The 21,402-nt window shown below is 40.2% G+C and overlaps 1 protein-coding gene and 1 long non-coding RNA gene across 2 annotated transcripts in view; one reads left to right on the forward strand and one right to left on the reverse strand.

The window, feature by feature from the left end:
- Positions 1-1,631: 1,631 nt before the first annotated feature.
- Positions 1,632-21,402, reverse strand: part of FASTKD2 (FAST kinase domains 2) — a 73,684-nt gene continuing 53,913 nt past the window's right edge. The window contains exon 12 of the mRNA XM_033230544.1: positions 1,632-1,775. Coding sequence (XP_033086435.1) covers positions 1,707-1,775 — 69 coding nt within the window. The 3' untranslated portion in view covers positions 1,632-1,706. The remainder of the gene's footprint in view (positions 1,776-21,402) is intronic.
- Positions 1,784-7,157, forward strand: LOC117094607. Its single transcript, XR_004441609.1, has 3 exons — positions 1,784-1,931; positions 6,160-6,235; positions 6,904-7,157. It is a non-coding gene; the product is annotated as an uncharacterized LOC117094607 (long non-coding RNA).

Raw genomic sequence — 21,402 nt, forward strand, 5'->3', positions numbered from 1 at the left:
CACTGCAAGCTCTGCCTCCTGGGTTTATGCCATTCTCCTGCCTCAGCCTCCCGAGTAGCTAGGACTACAGGTGCCCGCCACCTCGTCCAGCTACTTTTTTTGTATTTTTTAGTAGAGACGGAGTTTCACCATGTTAGCCAGGATGGTCTCGATCTCCTGACCTCGTGATCTGCCCGTCTCGGCCTCCCAAAGTGCTGGGATTACAGGCTTGAGCCACCGTGCCCGGCCAATAATGTTGTTCTTAATAGAAAACTGGAAACAACCTAAATAATCAACATGACACTAAGTAGTTAAATTCACCCAATGGAATGCTATACAACAGTGAAAAATGAATAAATCAATTGAACTACAGCTTCACACTTCAGCATACATGGATCCTGTAAACATGGTATGAAGAAGTAAAATGCAGTAGGATTCCATTTTATAAAGTATACAGACATGCAAAACTCAACCATATGTTGTTTAGGGATGCATGCATATGGAGTCAAATTATAAAGAAATGCAAAGGAATGATAAACTCAAAATTCAGTATAGTGGCGACTTCTATGGTTAAATGAATTTTTAATTTAATTTTTTAAGCCAGATTGTGAGATATGCTATTTATTTTATTGTATTCTAAATCACTTCATATCAGAGTTCTCAAACTCAAATAAATATTTGCTGTGGGTGGTAACTGAGGCCAGGAGTCCAAGGCTACAGTGAGCTTAGATCATACCACTGCACTCCAGCCTGTACAACAGAAGGAGGCCCCATCTCTAAAAACAACCATTAAAATAAAAAATAAATAAATAAGGCAAAAGCAAGCAATTATGCAGTTGCATGATGGTCAGCGGTACCCTGGCCTCTACTGACTGAATGACGGTAGCACCGCCCTCCCCTCCCAGTTGTGACATCCAAAACTGTCCACAGGCATTGCCAAATGTCCCCTACGAGACAAAAATCACCCCCAATTGAGAACCACTGCCCTACACACATATCTTTCATATATATTCTTTTGCTATGTATGAAATTACATTTTTAATTATTTAAAAAAATTTAAAGCTTTCATGATCTAACTCATATAACTAGCTTATTGACTAAATTAGACTTGTTAGGACAGGCAGAAATATTCTATTCTTTCTCCATTGTTTCTTCAACTCACTATGTGAACTTGATCATCTTTTCCTGTCTCTAAATGATACCTCAGACAGGTCCTACGACTTGTTCAATCTACAAAAAAGTGGTACTTTAATATGGTTAAACCTAATAAATGGAGGAGATTTATCATGCTTTTGGATAAAAGACTCAATATAATGAAGATGTCATTTTTTCTCAACTTAAAGCACAGATTTAATAAAACTCTAATCATAGTCTCAGCAGCAATTTTGTTAACCTTGATAATTATTCAAAAATCCATTTGGAAAGATAAAAAGACATAAAAAGACAAGAAAGAGAAGGAAGATAGAGACTTGCCCTATTAGAAAGCAAGACTTTATACAAAGTCAAAATAATTAAGATAATGCAGTAATGGTATTTGGATAGACAAATGAACCAGTGGAAGAAAATAGAGAGCCCACAGTCAGAACCATGGAGTATTCATCCAGTAAGCTACAGTAACACATTAGTCCTGACATCTGAGGTTTAGCATTTTGAAGTTAACTTCTTACTCACACAGGACCTGCTGTTAATACAGATGGCCACAAGGTGATGTAACAATCCAGGTAGCTCTATCTTGTGTGGGCTCTCTCATCCCAACATACATTCTTCATGCCTTCCAACACAGGAGAAGAGGGAAACTGAAAGATAGAACAAGGATGTTTCACAGTCTCATCCCAGAATTACACACATCATTTCTGCTCACAGGTCATTGGCCATTTCTAGGTACATGGTCCTGGTGAAGAGCTGAGAGGTAGTCTTTGGGATATCCAGGAAGACAGAATAGCCAGATATTGGTGAGCACTAGTAATGTACCTCTTATACGAGAGCTTGATATAGGAAAGAGATGACATTACAGATCATCAAGAAAATACTGGATATTCAAAAACTGGTAATGGTTAATTATTTTTCATATAGAAAAAAAACCATTAAATTAAATTAGAAACTCCCAGTATGGTCGAACACTCCAAATGGATTAAATATTTAAATAAGAAATACAAAGTTGTAATATTTTTAGTAGAAATTAGAGGTTATAATCCCTACTAAATCTTAGAAGAAAAGATTTCTTTAACAAGACAAAAACACCAATTACAAAGGAAAGGTTGATTGATTTGACTATAAACAGAAGAGCACAATGTTTAAAAATAAAACATACACTTGAAGAAGATATTTGCATTATATAACAACAATAACAGCAGATTGTATTTGAAAACTTAAATAGCTCCCTCAAGTGAATAAGAAAATGAAAATTTAAAAATACAAAGAATTGATACATGAATAGGTAATTTCTCTTCCAGGTACAAAGATTTTTTTTGAAACTTTGTTATAGAAGAGAAAAATTAGAAACAATTAAAATGTTCTAGAACAGAGAAATGGATAGGTGGATATATTGTGGTATATCTCAAACAATGGAATTCCAAACCAGAGTTAAATAAGACTTATTTAACCAGACAAAAAGCACATGATCAAGATGCACTTGTACTGATGTGGATAGGAGTTGGAAAACATAACATTTAATTAAAAAGCAGGTTGTAGAATATGTATAGGAATGATGCTATTTATGTATATTTTTATTCCATATGCTGTTTATGCATACACATGCTTGAAGTCAAATAGAAAGTCATGGGAAGGAAGGATATACATCAACTTTGAGATAAGAGTTGCTCTTGAGGAGAGAGAAAAATGAGCTCAGGAAAGTCCTTCCTGGATTCCCTATTCAATAAATGGTGCTGGGATAACTGGCTAGCTATATGCAGAAGATTGAAACTGGACCCCTTCCTTACACCATATACAAAAACTAGCTCAAGATGGATTAAGACTTAAATGTAAAATGCAAAGCTATAAAAACCCCAGAAGACAACCTAGGCAATACCATTCAAGACACAGGCATGGGCAAAGATTTCACGATGAACATGTCAAAAGTTATCTCAACAAAAGCAAAAACTGACAAATGGGATCTTAAACTTAAGAGCTTCTGCACAGCAAAAGAAACTATCAATGGAGTAAACAGACAACCTACAAAATGGGAGAAAATATTCACAAATTATGCATCAGACAATGGTCTAATATCCGGCATCTATAAGGAACTGAAACAAAATTTACAAGAAAAAAAAAAAAGCCCTATTAAAAAGTGGTTGGCCGGGTGCGGTGGCTCAAACCTGTAATCCCAGCACTTTGGGAGGCCGAGACGGGCGGATCACGAGGTCAGGAGATCGAGACCTTCCTGGCTAACACGGGGAAACCCCGTCTCTACTAAAAAATACAAAAAACTAGCCGGGTGAGGTGGCGGGCGTCTGTAGGCCCAGCTACTCGGGAGGCTGAGGCAGGCGAATGGCGTGAACCCGGGGGGCGGAGCTTGCAGTGAGCCGAGATAGCGCCACTGCACTCCAGCCTGGGCAACAGCGCGAGACTCCGTCTCAAAAAAAAAAAAAAAAAAAGTGGTCAAAGGACATGAACAGACATTTTTCAAAAGAAGACATACATGTGGGCAACAAGCATATGAAGAAAAGGCTCAACATCACTGACCATTAGAGAGATGTAAATCAAAACCAAGATGAGATACCATCTTACACCATTCATAATGGCTATTATTACAAAGTCAAAAAATAACAGAATAACAGATGCTGGCGACGTTGCAGAGAAAAGGGAATGTTTATGCACTGTTGGTGGGAGGGTAAATCACTTTCCATAGCCATTGTGAAAAGCAGTGTGGTAATTTCTCAAAGAGCTAAAAATGGAACTAACATTATATACCCAAAGGAATAGAAATCATTCTATCGTAGATACATGCACGCATATGTTCATTGCAGCACTACTCACAATAGCAAACACATGGAATCAACCTAAATGCCCACCAATAGTACACTGGATAAACAAAATGTGGTACATATACACCATGGAACACTATGCAGCCATAAAAATGAATTAGAGCACGCCCTTTGCGGGAGCATGGATCGAACAGGAGGGCATCATCCTAAGTGAACTAGCACAGAAATAGAAAATCAAATACCACATCTTCTCACTTATGACTGGGAGCTAAATGATGAGAACACAGGGACACAAAGAAGGAAAGAACAGACACTGAAGATTACTTGAGGGTGGAGGGTAGATGGAGGGAGAGAATCAGAAAAAATAACTCTTGGGTACTAGGCTTGGTACCTGAGTAATGAAATAATCTGTACAACAAACCCCCATGATATGTGTTTACCTAAATAACACACGTGCATATGTACCCCTGAGCCTAAAATAAAAATTCAAAAAAAAAAAGAAAAGTCCTTCCTAACTTTACCTAGAGTGTTTTGTTCTTCCCATTGTCCCCAATCCCCACCCCAAGATCTGAAGCAAATATGGCAAAATATTAGCATTTATTAAATCTTGGTGGTGAGTAGCTATGTTTGCTTTATATCATTCTTTATACTTTTCTAATGTGAAATAAAATGAAGCAGAAAGTACTAGAAGATCTGCTTTATTAAAATATATAAGCTTCTGTTTGATCGAATCAGAGATCCTAAATTAGGACTGATGTGCAGCCATTATATTTATCAGTAACATGATCTATGGGAGACAGATCTCCCAAACCAAACTGGGAGTTAAGAAGCTGACTTTACTCCTCTTAGAGCAGGTCTTAGTTTTCTCATTGGCTTCCTTTTAAGGATACAGCAAACACTGCATTGTTCGTAAGAATAGATTCTGCCTGGGCACTGGAAACCTTCAGAGGTGCATTTATGTTTGCAGGTCACTGGAATACAACTCCGTCCAGAAGAGCAATAATTTAAATAAAGTACCCCGATGACCTACCTATGCAGAGTAAGCAATCCCACAAATAGCCCTATTTTATGGTTACTCATATGCATGGGTCATGTTACTGGTAATATGATGTTTTAAATTCTGAGAGAAAAAATAATTATAAAGTACTATTTGACATACTTTTTTTCTATTTTTGGAGATCAATGGCATTTTAATAGCTGCCATCATTCTAGCCACACTATAAAGTCATCCATATATCATTTCTGTTTATGAGGCTCCCTGGACATCTGTTTCTTGCATTAGGTAATTAGTTTAGACCAAGTTATGGTGAATGACATATACTCAGTTGACCATCTGCCTCCATCATGCAGCTCACTTTCAAGAGCCATGCTCTTGTTCTGTCATGCCATCAGTATTCACTGCATAGATATATGGTCCAAAGTTCCACTTCCACTCACTGATCATTTGTATCTTAACTCTTTCCAATAAGATTTACAGGGCAGACCCACAACTGCCACAAGAGAGATTTTGTTTCAGAGAGATTTAGTAGATGTGATCAAATCCCTTTAAAGACAGACTAGCCAAATGGTTACAAATGGATGTTTTTATACGTAATGTGGTTTTCCTAAATCAACAAATCTTATTTTCCATTATGCATCACCATAACTATGACATCTAAGAGCGCCGCTCTGAAACAATTCTGAAGTGTCATGGCCAATATTTGGCATCTCTTCTTGGGAAAAACAGTTGTTTTCAGGATAATGTAGTGACACCAGCTTTGAAATCATCTTGAATGTCTTGTTATTCTCAAAACTGCCTCACAAGTGCTAGGATAGCACATGGCTCCTTGTTCTATAAACCGTGTAAAAGTGGATTTCATATTATTCACAAGGGGTTAGTTTATTGAGAAAGATCAAAAAGGAGGGGAGGAAGGAAAGACTGAGGGGGCAAGGCAGTCTTATTACTGTTTTCTAGAAGATTTGAGCTATAGAATGAAGTTGTGTATGTGTGTGTGTGTGTGAATCATAACATTCAAAAGTCACTTCATGGTGGCATTGTTCCAATTTTCAATTGCCAAATTGCTCTTCCTACCTTACTGAGAAGTGTACATGAATAATTCATCCCAATCTTCATTTGTCTATATTTTCTAAATTTCTTACAATGAGCTTGTATTAATTCTATAAGCAGAAGAAAGAAGCATTTTAAATGAAAAAAATGCTTTAAGGTTTGCCAAAATATTGTGATTTCATCATCTAATGTTCTTTCTTCCTTATCTAGTTCTACTACTCACAAATATGAAATGTGGTGGTAACTGGGAATTACTTTGTCTCTATCACTTTACTGTGAATTTGAGGTAAGTATGTAATACTGGCTACAAAATTACTATTTTGTCCCTGTTGTTACTAGGAGACTACAACACTCAACTGGCAAATGTTAACAAGTAACAAAGCAAATGTAAACACCATTTGCTGTACTGATATTTTAATAGGTTTACCTTGCTGTAAGGTCTCTTGACACCATAACATGATATATATGCAAATATCGTTTAAATAGTTGAATAAAAATACAATGTAAGTGGATCAATAATTAGATCCCTACAAATTTAATATACTAGGAGACTCAGCTAAAACAAAGAATGGAACAGAAAAATGTGATTTTATCTGCCAGATTAGACCAGCCTAAATAGATAAATATAGATGTTTCAAAGGTCAACGACCACAGAATTACACACATATGTAAGTGTGTCATATATTTTTTTCTTCAAAGCCCTATTCAAATTGTACCTCTCCCCTGAGGTTTTTCCTGTTTTTTTTCTGGAATGGTCTCTCCATGGCTTTTCCCATATTTTCTCCGTTTTTATCATAACATTTACTCCCGTCTCTTACTGTATTGTTCCTTTCCTGAGGCACAAAATTACACACATTTTAACATTTCTGAAATTGAGATGCATCCTATAATTTATAAATGTATTTAATGTGGTGTTGTTCTCCTTTCTTCTTTCCCTTCTGCACCCTTAATCAGCTCTCAATCAGTGGCAGGACTAACAATTGATCAAGCTGGGAATAGCCTTGCAATCCACCTACCTGGAGGACAGGTAACACGTCTGCTGATGCGTGTATGCGCTAAGAAGATGGACCAGAGTGCTTTCAGAATAGAGACCTGGGGGAACTGCAATTAATAACCACAGGTTCTCTTAGATGGAGAAAAGAGAAGACTTAATGAAATGATCACCATCAGGAGACATTTTTGGATTTGTATAACTAAAATGATATCTAATGATTTCTCCTTCATCTTTCCACATTTATATTAGCATTCTAAGTCTTCATCTCAGACAGCTCTATAATATTTGTCCTTATAAAAGTAAACAGAACAGACTTTGTATGTTTTCTGTAAGTGACTCAAAGTTCAAAGCCCTAACTTGCTTTTCTTTCTGTAGTGGACATTGTGTTGGGCTATCCAAATATCTCCTCCCTTTCAGGACTAAGACACTCATTTTCCCTGCTCCTCGGAGTATTGGTAGCTGACAGCTCATAATAGAGTCCTGCTGCAGAGATTGTTCTCTGCTAAACCTAAGCTCATCACCTACCTGGGAGCAGCCCCCAGTGAATGACTGGTCAGGTATATAAAGGCTGGGCCCTCTGCCTCAATTGGGGATGATGATACAGAGTGGCCGCAGCTGCACAGCAAACAATGGAATGGGCCGAGGTCTTGGTTGTGAATGCCTCACAGGCCAGTTTCTTCCTCTATCCACTTTTGCTTTCTTCTCTTTCCCACAAAGGTTGATCCAAAGATTACCACCTCCCAGGGAACCTGATCTGCAGCAGGTAGGGTGTTAGAAGTGGTCAAAACAATGACTCACAAATAAGATGTTGGAGCTGGATCACCCATGAGCCAGGCAGCAATAATGATGGCTGTCACCGATGGCAGTTAGATGCCAGCATGAGGGAAGACTTTCACTGATGGTGAGCCAGCACCATATACTAGTGAAATGAAATGTTTAGCAGGTCCAGTGTATGAGGCATTTGAGAAACACGGAGGAAATAGGCATCATATGGGTAATTCATCAATAATTAAGGTTGAGTACAAAAGCCAAAGGCGGCTTTGCAGCATAATCAAGTGACTCTCATTTCCTGCCACTGCAAGACAGACAAAACTGAGGATCAAGCCCAAGATTTATAAGAATAAGAGTTGCGGCCAGGCGTGGTGGCTCACGCCTGTAATCCCAGCACTTTGGGAGGCCGAAGCGGGTAGATCACGAGGTCAGGAGATCGAGACCATCCTGGCTAACATGGTGAAATCCCATCTCTACTAAAAATACAAAAAATTAGCTGGGCGTGGTGGCGGGCACCTGTAGTCCCAGCTACTCGGGAGGCTGAGGCAGGAGAATGGCGTGAACCCGGGAGGTGGAGCTTGCAGTGAGCCGAGATTGCACCACTGCACTCCAGTCTGGGTGACAGAGCGAGACTCCATCTCAAAAAAAAAAAAAAAAGAAGAAGAAGAGTTGCATCATTCCCAATACCTCAAGATTCCTCACAGGTCTATATACCCAGGTCAAGGCCCTGATTATGAAGGAATGGGACCTTGAGATATGATATGGAAATGCTTGCATTGATGTATTTAATCTGAGTCCCCAGATTTTTCTGAATCTTCTGCAGAAGCGGCCCCCTCTTTCTTTTCAATGTCCCGCTTGATGGACTACAAGGCGGAAGGACTCTTCTCTTGCTAGACAAGATAGATTGCACCCAGGATCTGCCCTGATCACCCACCTTCTGACCACTAAAACAGTAATTAGGTTTAACTCATAACAAAATTTGGCCTAAGAAGTGCTGGACATGCTAAGCAAGGAAGGACTGACAGGCCGAAGGAGCTGTAGAACCTATACAACATACATCAACAGAGGCCAGGAGAACATGTGTGGGGCTGAATTCTAAGGATTAAGGGAGTGAGTGGAACACAAAAGTGGATAAAGGAGAATTTATAGATATGAGAGTAGAGTAAGATTCAATTAACCCTTGGCAAGAACCCAGTTAGACGGTGATAAAATGCTACCAGGAGCATCCTTAATAGCTTAGAAAAAGCAATGGACAACACTAAGTAGTACAGAAATACTGTGGCATAGGTGAAAGGAAAGATTTAAAGCATCAGAAGAGTGGCAGTCATGGGTATAGCAGATAAAGCTGAAAAGGCCACCAGATGACTTTGATCCACAAGAGGGCCCAGAAAGCGTTCTATTAACAAATCCATAAGGAATGTCCCAGTGTAAGGGGCAGCAGTTATCACTGGGAAGCTCAGTGTTGAGCAACTTCTGTAGTTCATGGTTGACAATAGGAGATGCTATCGTAGAATTGAGCTCCCTGGCAGCAATGTAGATCACTGGATCCCAACATAATACAGATGTGGGAGGGGAGAACTTAGACATCAGGGACAAGGTAGATGCAATTATTGACCAAAGAACAGCAAGGACAGAGTGGCTGCCAAGAAGGACCAACCCTTAGAAAGATGTGGAGATGCTTAAAAGAATAAGACATCCCTATGGATGACAGAGAGTCATAGGGGTTATAGCTCATCCCACTAAACTTCTACTTATAAGTTCACCCCAGGAAAAGAGGGCCACCAGAATCTCAAACAGGCTGCTCCCCAAACATATATGAAGCAAGTCAATCTGAATGGGTCAAGGGGTGGACTGTACTGTATGCTGCCTTGTGCCATCCAGATCCTACTTTCCAGCACTGAAGGTCTCATTTCCCCAGCTGCTAAGAGTATCAGCAATGGACAGCTCATGCTGAGTCCCTCTCTAGAGACTGCCCTCCACTGAAGAAGGCCACACCCTCCAAGATTGTATTCCCCTCCAGTGACTGGTCAAGGAGGAAATACAAAGGCCCATCTCCCTTACCCTAATTCAGAAAAATATGCAGAGCTTTTTCAAAGTTCTTCTTAGAATTGACCAAAGTCCTTTTCAATGATTGCTTCACAGTCTGACTTTTTCCTCTGCCATATTTTTTCTCCTTCACTCCCTACAGGTGTTGATTGCAAGAGTGCCCCCAATCAACTTTCTGCATGCAAATCTCTGTTTCATGGAGAACCTGACCAGCAACATGACACCTCTCACCACATCTTACATCAGCAATTTCTAAATGTGTGCTGTGGACTTGCTATAGCAGATATGTTTTTCAGATTTCTCATGTTCACCCCATACCTACAAAACCATAGTCACCATGAATGGGTCCCAAGGATGTGTATTTTTTCAAAGCTCCCCCTCCACTGATGAATCTGGTGTGTAGCTTGGTGTAGAAACTACTGCTATACCAAAGGCTCAGCCTCAAATCAGCCTACAGCTTCTATCTTGCTCCATCTTCCTGTTTCAGCTAACGATAGAGTGGAGAAGCAATAAAAAGGTCAAAAGTAGGTAAACAAAATGTGAACCAGTATATAAAAGTTCTTCTGAGCAACTGGTATGTTTTTGGCTATTGGCAACTAATCCCACTTCCTCCTTTACCCAAGAAGCTCAAAACAAACTCTGTGGCCAACCTTTGGCTTTCAAATAGAACTTTATCATTTCTTCTGCCAAATGTTAACCTCACCCCTGGCTGCCTCTCATTTTTGCAATCCAATTTTCCTTTCACCCCAATTTCTTCATCTATTTCTTGCTTTTTTTTTATATTTCCCATATTTCTGTAGGCAGCCTCAAACTCATGTTTTGTTACTGTGGGAAATCAGTTAAATGAAGGAGAAAGAGGAAGGAAAAAGAAAGGGAAAGAGGAAAAAATGATCCTGTCAGTCCTAGGAGAAATGGAAGCAGGAGTGTGAATGTATAAGACTTAAATTATTCCAGGATACAGATTATCATGAGCTGCTTGTATAACACCATTATTTTAAAATGAGAACTCACCACTGAGGATTTTTTAAAAAATCAGATTAAATTTGTAAGATGCATACTAAGGTGAAAGGGAGAGAAGGAGTAGGAGGATGAATTTGGTGATGGTTTGTTTGTGCCATTGCCCTAAGTGAAGTTTCTGGTTTCAGTGTTTGTCTTCAGGCATTACAGTGTTTGTCCTCCTGCCTGGCATTGGTCCTTTAGATTCAGAGTACTCACAACATCTGTACACAAGGCAGTCAATAGGGAACGGAAGGTGTCGGGGCAGGGATAGAGGATATGTTTAGAAATCATTCTCGCCTTGTCTGTAGAGTGATCTTTATTATAATTTCAGATCTTTAAATTCCCTTCTGATTCTGTTCTTTCTCTGCCCAGTAGCCCCTGTGTGTTTTATATTAAAATTCTGTGTCATGGGAGGGAAAGTGAAAAGCTTTCTCTGGAACCAATCTGGAATGGAAACCTAATAACGTTTTTTCAGGGTGGATAAATGTCTTAAACGAAAGTGCTAAAAAGGCTGACGTTGCGTCCCTGATTACAAGCTTTTTCTCTCCTTCTGTAGTTGGTAATTATTAGGAAGAATGAAGCTATGGTTTCCAAATGTATCCGAAATTTAGAAATACAGCTTGCACATGTTGGATTTCATTTTTTCCTTTTTGGAAGGTAAATGATCATGATTAATAGCAATTCCACCTGTGGGAATCCTGGGCCACTTGGCACTCTAAGGAAAAATGAGAAAATAAAATCAAGCTAAAATGCATTTGTCTTCATTTGAAGAGTATGTGTTATTTGTCTCTATTTATTTAATGGTGTGTTCTTCCTATCAGTCTTTCCAACATTCTTATGCCTCCTAGAGGACATGCAATGACCCTGCTATATTCCAGGGTTTGCCCCTGGACTAAGCTTGCCATGCAGCTTAGCTTCCCACCCTTAGGTGCCTTTTGGTACTTTAGGAACATGTGCTTTACAGGGAGAAGCAGATTTGAGCCAGTTGGCCCATACCAAAATATGGGGTGAATCTCAAGGGTTCTTACTTAAGCCCACAAAGGTCCTTGACTGCATGTAAGGGCTACCCTGGTCTGGGGCTGGGGGTCCATATGTGCTTATAAGAGCTGAGAAATCTAAAGCCAGAGGGCTCTTAGGACAGGAGATAAGCTCCTCTCTTGAGTGCAAATGACTTTTGAGAAAATTGCTCAGTATTTACCTGTCTTATCTGGAGCACAGAGATGACCTCACATGTGTATGGCACATTATTATTTATCATGAACTTTACAATATTATTCATGCCATCTAATGATAGAACCATAAAGGTGGCAGAACTGGTGTTATTATTTTCTTTACACAACCACCTCCCTTGCCTCAGCCCCAGATATTTACGTCTCTTGGTCTATGACATTTATGAATTTATGTTTAGAATATACAAAATAATTTATTTCATTCATCAGAAAGAATTCATTCCATTAGTAGAGCTGCTAAAATGTCATAATCACATCCCTTTGCATAGGATGATCATTTCTAGGCTCAGCCTCCTTAGCCTTAAAAATAAGGGGTTAGTTGTTTCCATATCTTGGCTATTGTGAATAATGCTGTAATAAACACAGTAGGGCAGATATCTGTTGAAGATGCTGATGTGGCAAGGTTATAGATATGTTAGCTTGATTGTGGTCATTATTTCACAATGTATATGTACATCAAAACATAAAGTTGTACACCTTAAATACATACAATTTTAATGTGTCAATTATACCTCAATAAAGCTGGGGGGAAAGTAAGGGGTTGGAATTGTAGGATTGCTTAGCATTCACCTAGCCCTAATACTCTATTTGCTTAGAAAAAGGCCTAACCATAGTGCAGATCTCGGACCATCAACAGCAGAAAGCACATGACCATAACAGGAATTAAGTGGGGGAAATTCCCCCGAAAACACAGAAGAGCGGGATTAATTGGACAGGTGATAGCCTGTACAGGAAAATAAGCACCATAGAGAAGAGGGACAGCACGTGGTCAGACTGCTAATGATGCCACACATACCTTCTGGTTTGGGTGACATATCCATGAAACTTGGAACAGTGATGGATTAAATCAGAGACATTCGAATACATAGGGAGGGCAAGAGTGAATCCAACTTCTATTTATTTATTTATCTATTTATTATTATACTTTAAGTTCTAGGGTACATGTGCACAATGTGCAGGCTTGTTACATATGTATACATGTGCCATGTTGGTGTGCTGCACCCATTAACTCGTCATTTACATTAGTTATATCTCCTAATGCTATCCCTCCCTCCCCTGTCTCCCCACTTCTTTTGAGAAGTGTCTGTTCATATCCTTCACCCACTTTTTGATGGGGTTGTTTTTCTCTTGTAAATTTCTTTGAGTTCTTTGTAGGTTCTGGATATTAGTCCTTTGTCAAATGAGTAGATTGCAAAAATTTTCTCCCATTCTGTAGGTTGCCTGTTCACTCTGATGATAGTTTCTTTTGCTGTGCAGAAGTTCTTTAGTTTAATTAGATGCCATTTGTCAATTTTGGCTTTGGTGGCCATTGCTTTTGGTGTTTTAGACATGAAGTCCTTGCCCATGCCTGTGTCCTGAATGGTATTGCCTAGGTTTTCTTCTAGGGTTTTTATGGTTTTAGGTCTAACATTTAAGTCTGTAATCCTTCTTGAATTAATTTTCATATAAGGTGTAAGTAAGGGATCCAGTTTCAGCTTTCTAATTATGGCTAGCCAGTTTTCCCAGCACCATTTATTAAATAGGGAATCCTTTCCCCATTTCTTGTTTCTCTCAGGTTTGTCAAAAATCAGATGGCTGTAGATGTGTGGTATTATTTCTGATGGCTCTGTTCTGTTCCATTGGTCTATATCTCTGTTTTGGTACCAGTACTATGCTGTTTTGGTCACTGTAGCCTTGTAGTATAGTTTGAAGTCAGGTAGCATGATGCCTCTAGCTTTGTTCTTTTGGCTTATGATTGTCTTGGCAATGCGGGCTCTTTTTTGGCTCCATGTGATCTTTAAAGTAGTTTTTTTCCAATTCTATGAAGAAAGTCATTGGTAGCTTAATGGGAATGGCATTGAATTTATAAATTACCTTGGGCAGTATGGTCATTTTCACGATATTGATTCTTCCTACCCATGAGCATGGAATGTTCTTCCATTTGTTTGTGTCCTCTTTTATTTCAGTGGTTTGTAGTCTCCTCTAAGAGGTCCTTCACATCCCTTGTAAGTTGGATTCCTAGATATTTTATTCTATTTGAAGCAATTGTGAATGGGAGTTCATTCATGATTTGGCTCTCTGTTTCTTTGTTATTGGTGTATAAGAATGCTTGTGATTTTTGCACATTGATTTTGTATCCTGAGACTTTGCTGAAGTTGCTTATCAGCTTAAGGAGATTTTGGGCTGAGATGATGGGGTTTTCTAAATATACAATCATGTCATCTGCAAACAGGGACAATTTGACTTCCTCTTTTCCTAATTGAATACCCTTTATTTCTTTCTCCTGCCTGATTGCCCTAGCCAGAACTTCCAACACTATGTTGAATAGGAGTGGTGAGAGAGGGCAGCCCTGCCTTGTGCCAGTTTTCAAAGGGAATGCTTCCAGTTTTTGCCCATTCAGTATGATATTGGCTGTGGCTTTGTCATAAATAGCTCTTATTATTTTGAGATATGTCCCATCAATACCGAATTTATTGAGAGTTTTTAGCATGAAGAGCTGTGGAATTTTGTCAAAGGCCTTTTCTACATCTATTGAGATAATCATGTGGTTTTTGTCTTTGGTTCTGTTTATATGCTGGATTACATTTATTGATTTGCGTATGTTGAACCAGCCTTGCATCCCAGGGATGAAGCCCACTTGATCACGGTGGATAAGCTTTTTGATGTGCTGCTGGATTTGGTTTGCCAGTATTTTATTGAGGATTTTTGCATCGATGTTCATCAGGGATATTGGTCTAAAATTCTCTTTTTTTGTTGCGTCTCTGCCAGGCTTGGGTATTAGGATGATGTTGGCCTTATAAAATAAGTTAGGGAGGATTCCCTCTTTTTCTATTGATTAGAATAGTTTCAGAAGGAATGGTACCAGCTCCTCTTTGTACCTCTGGTAGAATTTGGCTGTGAATCCGTCTGGTCCTGGACTTCTTTTGGTTGGTAGGCTATTAATTATTGCCTCAATTTCAGAGCCTGTTATTGGTCTATTCAGGGATTCAACTTCTTCCTGGTTTAGTCTTGGGAGAGTGTATGTGTCCAGGAATTTATCCATTTCTTCCAGGTTTTCTAGTTGGTTTGCATAGAGGTGTTTATAGTATTCTCTGATGGTAGTTTGTATTTCTGTGGGGTCAGTGGTGATATCCCCTTTATTATTTTTTATTGCATCTATTGGAGTCTTCTCTCTTTTCTTCTTTATTAGTCTTGCTAGTGGTCTATCAATTTTGTTGATCTTTTCAAAAAACCAGCTCCTGGATTCATTGATTTTTTGAAGGATTTTTTGTGTCTCTATCTCCTTCAGTTCTGCTCTGATCTTAGTTATTTCTTGCCTTCTGCTAGCTTTTGAATGTGTTTGCTCTTGCTTCTCTAGTTCTTTTAATTGTGATGTTAGGGTGTAAATTTTAGATCTTTCCTGCTTTCTCTTGTGGGCATTTAGTGCTATAAATTTCCCTCTATACACTGCTTTAAATGTGATACAGAGATTCAGGCGTGTTATATCTTTGTTCTCATTGGTTTCAAAGAACATCTTTATTTCTGCCTTCATTTCTTTTTGTATCCAGTGGTCATTCAGGAGCAGGTTGTTCAGTTTCCATGTAGTTGAGCGGTTTTGGGGGAGTTTCTTAATCCTGAGTTCTAGTTTGATTGCACTGCGGTCTGAGAGACAGTTTGTTATAATTTCTGTTATTTTACATTTGCTGAGGAGTGCTTTACTTCCAACTATGTGGTCAATTTTGGAATAAGTGTGATGTGGTGCTGAGAGGAATGTATATTCTGTTGATTTGGGGTGGAGAGTTCTGTAGATGTCTACTAGGTCCACTTGGTGCAGAACTGAGTTCAATTCCTGGATATACTTGTTAACTTTCTGTCTCGTTGATCTGTCTAATGTTGACAGTGGGGTGTTAAAGTCTCCCATTATTATTGTGTGGGAGTCTAAGTCTCTTTGTAAGTCTCTAAGGACTTGCTTTATGAATCTGGGTGCTCCTGTATTGGGTGCATATATATATATAGGATAGTTAGCTCTTCTTGTTGAATTAATCCCTTTCCTGTTATGTAATGGCCTTCTTTGTCTCTTTTGATCTTTGTTGGTTTAAAGTCTGTTTTATCAGAGACTAGGATCGCAACCCCTGTCTTTTTTTGTTTTCCATTTGATTGGTAGATATTCCTCCATCCCTTTGTTTTGAGCCTATGTGTGTCTCCGCACATGAGATGGGTCTCCTGAAGACAGCACGCTGATGGGTCTTGACTCTTTACCCAATTTGCCAGTCTGTGTCTTTTAATTGGGGCATTTAGTCCATTTACATTTAAGGTTAACATTGTTATGTGTGAACTTGAACCTGTCATTATGATGTTAACTGGTTATTTTGCTCGTTAGTTGATGCAGTTTCTTCCTAGCATTGATGGTCTTTACATTTTGGCATTTTTTGCAGTGGCTCGTACTGGTTGTTCCTTTCCATGTTTAGTGCTACCTTCAGGAGCTCTTGTAGGGCAGGCCTGGTGGTGACAAAAATCTCTCAACATTTGCTTGTCTGTAAAGGATTTTATATCTCCTTCACTTATAAAGCTTAGTTTGGCTGGATATGAAATGCTGGGTTGAAAATTCTTTTCTTTAAGAATATTGAATATTGGCCCCCACTCTTCTGGCTTGTAGAGTTTCTGCCAAGAGATCCTCTGTTAGTCTGATGGGCTTCCCTTTGTGGGTAACCCGACCTTTCTCTCTAGCTGCCCTTAACATTTTTTCCTCCATTCCAACTTTGGTGAATATGACAATTATGTGTCTTGGAGTTGCTCTTCTCTAGGAGTATCTTTGTGGCATTCTCTGTATTTCCTGAATTTGAACGTTGGCCTGCCTTGCTAGGTTGGGGAAGTTCTCCTGGATAATATCCTGCAGAGGGTTTTCCAACTTGGTTCCATTCTCCCCATCACTTTCAGGTACACCAATCAGATGTAGATTTGGTCTTTTCACATAATCCCATATTTCTTGGAGGCTTTGTTCATTTCTTTTTACCCTTTTTTCTCTAAACTTCTCTTCTCGCTTCATTTCATTCATTTGCTCTTCAATCTCTGATAGCCTTCCTTCCAGTTGATTGAGTCAGTTACTGAAGCTTGTGCATTTGTCACGTCATTCTTGTGTCATGGTTTTCATCTCCATCAAGTTGTTTATGGACTTCTCTGCACTGGTTATTCTAGTTATCCATTCATCAAATCTCTTTTCAAGGTTTTTAGTTTCTTTGTGCTGGGTTCGTAGTTCCTCCTTTAGCTCTGAGAAGTTTGACCGACTGAAGCCTTTTTCTCTCAACTCGTCAAAGTCATTCTCCATCCAGCTTTGCTCCATTGCTGGCGAGAAGCTGTGTTTCTTTGTGGTTTTATCTACCTTTGGTCTTTGATAATGGTGATGTACAGATGGGGTTTCGGTGTGGATGTCCTTTCTGTTTGTTAGTTTTCCTTCTAACAGTCAGGACCCTCAGCTGCAGGTCTGTTGGAGTTTGCTGGAGGTCCACTCCAGACACTGTTTGCCTGGGTATCAGCAGCAGAGGCTGCAGAAGAGTGAATATTGCTGAACAGCAAATGTTGCTGCCTGATCGTTCCTCTGGAAGCTTCGTCCCAGAGGGGTACCTGGCCGTGTGAGGTGTCAGTCTGCCCCTACTGGGGGGTGCCTGCCGGTTAGGTTACCTGGGGGTCAGGGACCCACTTGAGGAGGCAGTCTGTCCATTGTCAGATCTCAAACTCCGTGCTGGGAGAACCACTACTCTCTTCAAAGCTGTCAGACAGGGACATTTAAATCTGCAGAGGTTTCTGCTGCCTTTTGTTTGGCAATGCCCTGTCCCCAGAGGTGGAGTCCACAGAGGCAGGCAGGCCTCCTTGAGCTGCAGTGGGCTCCACCCAATTCGAGCTTCCCTGCCACTTTGTTTACCTACTCAAGCCTCAGCAATGGTGGGCACCCCTCCCCCAGCCTCGCTGCTGCCTTGCAGTTAGAGCTCAGACTGCTGTGCTAGCAATGAGAGAGGCCCTGTGTGCGTGGGACCCTCTGAGCCAGGCGTGGGATATAATCTCCTATTGTGCTGTTTGCTAAGACCCTTGGAAAAGTGCAGTATTAGGGTGGGAGTGACCCGATTTTCCAGGTGCCCTGTGTCATGGTTTCCCTTGGCTAGGAAAGGGAATTCCCTTACTTCTTGTGCTTCCCAGGTGAGGCAGTGCCTCGCCCTGCTTCAGTCTCACTCAGTGGGCTGCACCCACTATCCTGCACGCACTGTCCAACACCCCCCAGTGAGATGAACCTGGTACCTCAGTTGGAAATGCAGAAATCACCTGTCTTCTGTGTCGCTCACGGTGGGAGCTGTAGCCTGGAGCTGTTCCTATTCAGCCATCTTGGAATCACCCCCGAATCCAACTTCAAGACAACTAAAGCAGATTATGCATTTCAAGATTGAACAGGCACAGGAGAAGATCTGTTACTGATAATAAGATTTGGCTTCTCCTTCTCCTTCTCCTTCTCCTTCTTCTTTTCCTCCTCCTCCTTCTCCTCCTCCTCCTCCTCCTCCCCCTCTTTCTCTTTTTCTTTTTCTTCCTCTTCGTCTTTTAAGAGAGAGCATCTCACTCTGTCATCTAGGCTGGAGGGTAGTAGTGTACACATGGCTCAGCCTCAAACTCGTGGGCTCCAGCCATCCTCCCACCTCAGCTTCCCAAATAGCGGGGATTATAGGCATGTGCCATGATGCCCAGCTAATTAAAAAAAATTTTTTTTGTAAAGAAGGGTCTCACTTTGTTGTCCAGGCTGACAATCTGGCTTCTCTGACAATGCTGGGAAATTCCTTTTTTTTTTTCATTTACCTTGCTGGCCTCCCTTCTCAGCCTCTTTGCAGACTCCTCCTCCTTCATTACAATCTCTAAGTATAGCTGTGTCCCAGGGCTCAGTCCCAGGGCTTTCTCTCTTCTCTACCTTCCATCTGTCCATATGTCATATCATCTAGGCTCATGACTTTAGCATCTCTATGCTGAAGATTCCTGTATTTATATCTTTAGACCTCACTGCTGCACTGAGCTTCAGATTCACATCCAATGGCTGATTGTGCATCTCAAATTTACTATGATCAAAATAGACTCATGCTCTCCTGTCTTTCCCCCAAACCCCACTAACATAAATCTCCCTCCTTACACATTCTTCCAATCTCAGTAAATGGCTCCACCTTCCACCAGTTATTTAAGCCCCAAATCTAGGCATCATTTATGATTCCCTTTCTTTTTCCTTCCACCTTCACAATCACTTTATTCTATAAATCCTGATAGCTTCTGCCCATTAACATATTCATCCACTTTTCTCTGTCGCCACTGCAACTATAACCCAAATTACCATCATCTCCTATCTAGACCACTGCAATGGTAGTTACAGTAGCTCTAATTTCCAGGCCCATTATCCAACCTGTAGGTGTAGGTATTTGAACCTACTTAAGTCAAACTGATTCTGTCTCCCAAGAGTCTGAAATTTTTTGTGTAGGTAAAAACACTTTAAAGATCCACCCGCTTAGTTACTTTTTAAGTATGTAATACAGCATTATTAGCTATAGGCACTACAATGAACCATAGACCTCTAGAACTTAATCATCTTGCATAACTGAAACTTTGTACCCTTAAAGAAATTTGAATCGTCATCAAGGAAACACGTAGAAATCCCCCTCCAACATATCTTAATTTTAGGAAGCTAGCAGGAACTGAGACACTTCAAGGTCAGCACCAGGTGAAGCCCATCCAAGGGTTCCTGACCTTAAGATCCTAGAGCTTTCTTGGGTATTGTTTCTCCAAGGTTTTGTCATTCAGCTCTCCGTTTAAATTGGTGAGCCACCTAGTATCTCCCCATAGGGAAGGGTGTAGTGAAAAGTTTCCCTTGGGGACCTGTGAAGAATCCACAAAATGAGCCCTAGTTGGATGTTTGCATGACAGATGACACAAAAGACTGATTGGAACATCCACAGTTCTGATATTGGTAGACAGGGAGTTTTCTATTTTATTCACTATTATCTCCTTAGCGCTTAGGATAATACTTCCCTAATACGACAATACATTAACCAAGAAAAGATTGTTAAATGAATTAACGAATGTTAGCCAGGCAAAGAAGGAGGGAGGAAAGGGATTTCCAGACAGAAGTGTCATGTTGAGATGAGAGAGAATGGTATGTTCAAGAAACTGAAAGGAGATCAATTTGGATGTGGCCTAGATTGCTGGGGTGGTGGTGGGGAAAGGGGTTAAAGATAAGGCAGGAGAGATAATCAATGGTCAGATTATGAACAACTCTATGCCAGGTAAAAGTTTAAACTTCCTGGAGAAGGAAAAGGGGACATCTTTTTAAAAATTTAAGCAGGAAAGAAAATGATAAAATTTGCATTTAGAAAGGTCATTCTAGCTGCAATGCAGAGATTGGGTTGGGAGAGGAGATGAACTGAAAATAGGTAAACCAGTCAGAATCTGTTGACGTAATGTAGACAAGAGACTTTGGTGGCTAGCCTAGGGCAGCATTAATGTGCTGCAGGATTTTGAGAAGAAGTTTTAAAAGGGAAAATCATGGTGATGGGGAACTTCCACGTAGGGACGATGTCCTCATTTCTGGCTTGTTTGCCAGATGCCATTCACTAAACTAGGGAACATAGGAGAATAAGCAAGTGTCAAGTGAATGGTGATGAGTTGAGTCCTGGACAGGAAGAGTTGAGGACATGCAGGTGTGGAGGTCCAGGAAGCATCTAGAAATATGAGTCTGGAGCTAAGGAGAGATAAATGAGCTGGAGATGTGAATTCGATAGTCATCAGTATAATGATATAACTGAAAACATGGAAGAAAGAAGGCCCAGGACAAAACCTTGAGGGATACCAGCACTTAAGATCAGGCGAAAGATAAGAGATAAGACACACGGGAATAATTTGGAAGCCAAGAAAATAGAATATTTCACGAAGGAAGGAGAAGTCAAAAGCTGCTCTGAAATCAAGTGAGTAAAGGACCTCAAGTTTGCTTGGGTTTAGCAAGAGGGATATATCATGAGGACTTGTTGAAAATAATTTCAATGAAGGGAATAGAAGGAGGTCAGTGCGTGGAGTCCAAAGGGACAGAAAAAGTCAAGAAGTGAAGACAGCAACTCTTCTTAGGAGTTTGTCTTTACAGGGGCAAGGGAGAAGGCAATTTCTGGAGAGGGATTTGGGCTTGAGGGAGATTTTTGTACATTTAATCTGCAAGCATGTGAGCATCTTTTAAACAGAGAAAGGAAGAAACCAAAAGGGAAAAGAGGGTAATAAATAGAAGATGGGACAGAAAGTGAAAAAGATTCTAAGTATTGCAAGCCAGCTCCCTATATTTCCCCATCAACTGTCTCTCCTATTTCCCACAGTAACTATTTTGAAGTTTTCTACTCCCCAAAAGTATTGGACTCCCCACCCCCTCTCACTACCCACTGAAGATAGCTCCTT

The sequence above is a fragment of the Trachypithecus francoisi genome, unplaced genomic scaffold, assembly GCF_009764315.1.
Source record: "Trachypithecus francoisi isolate TF-2019V2 unplaced genomic scaffold, Tfra_2.0 Lachesis_group13, whole genome shotgun sequence".
In the NCBI taxonomy this organism is placed as follows: Eukaryota; Metazoa; Chordata; class Mammalia; order Primates; family Cercopithecidae; genus Trachypithecus; species Trachypithecus francoisi.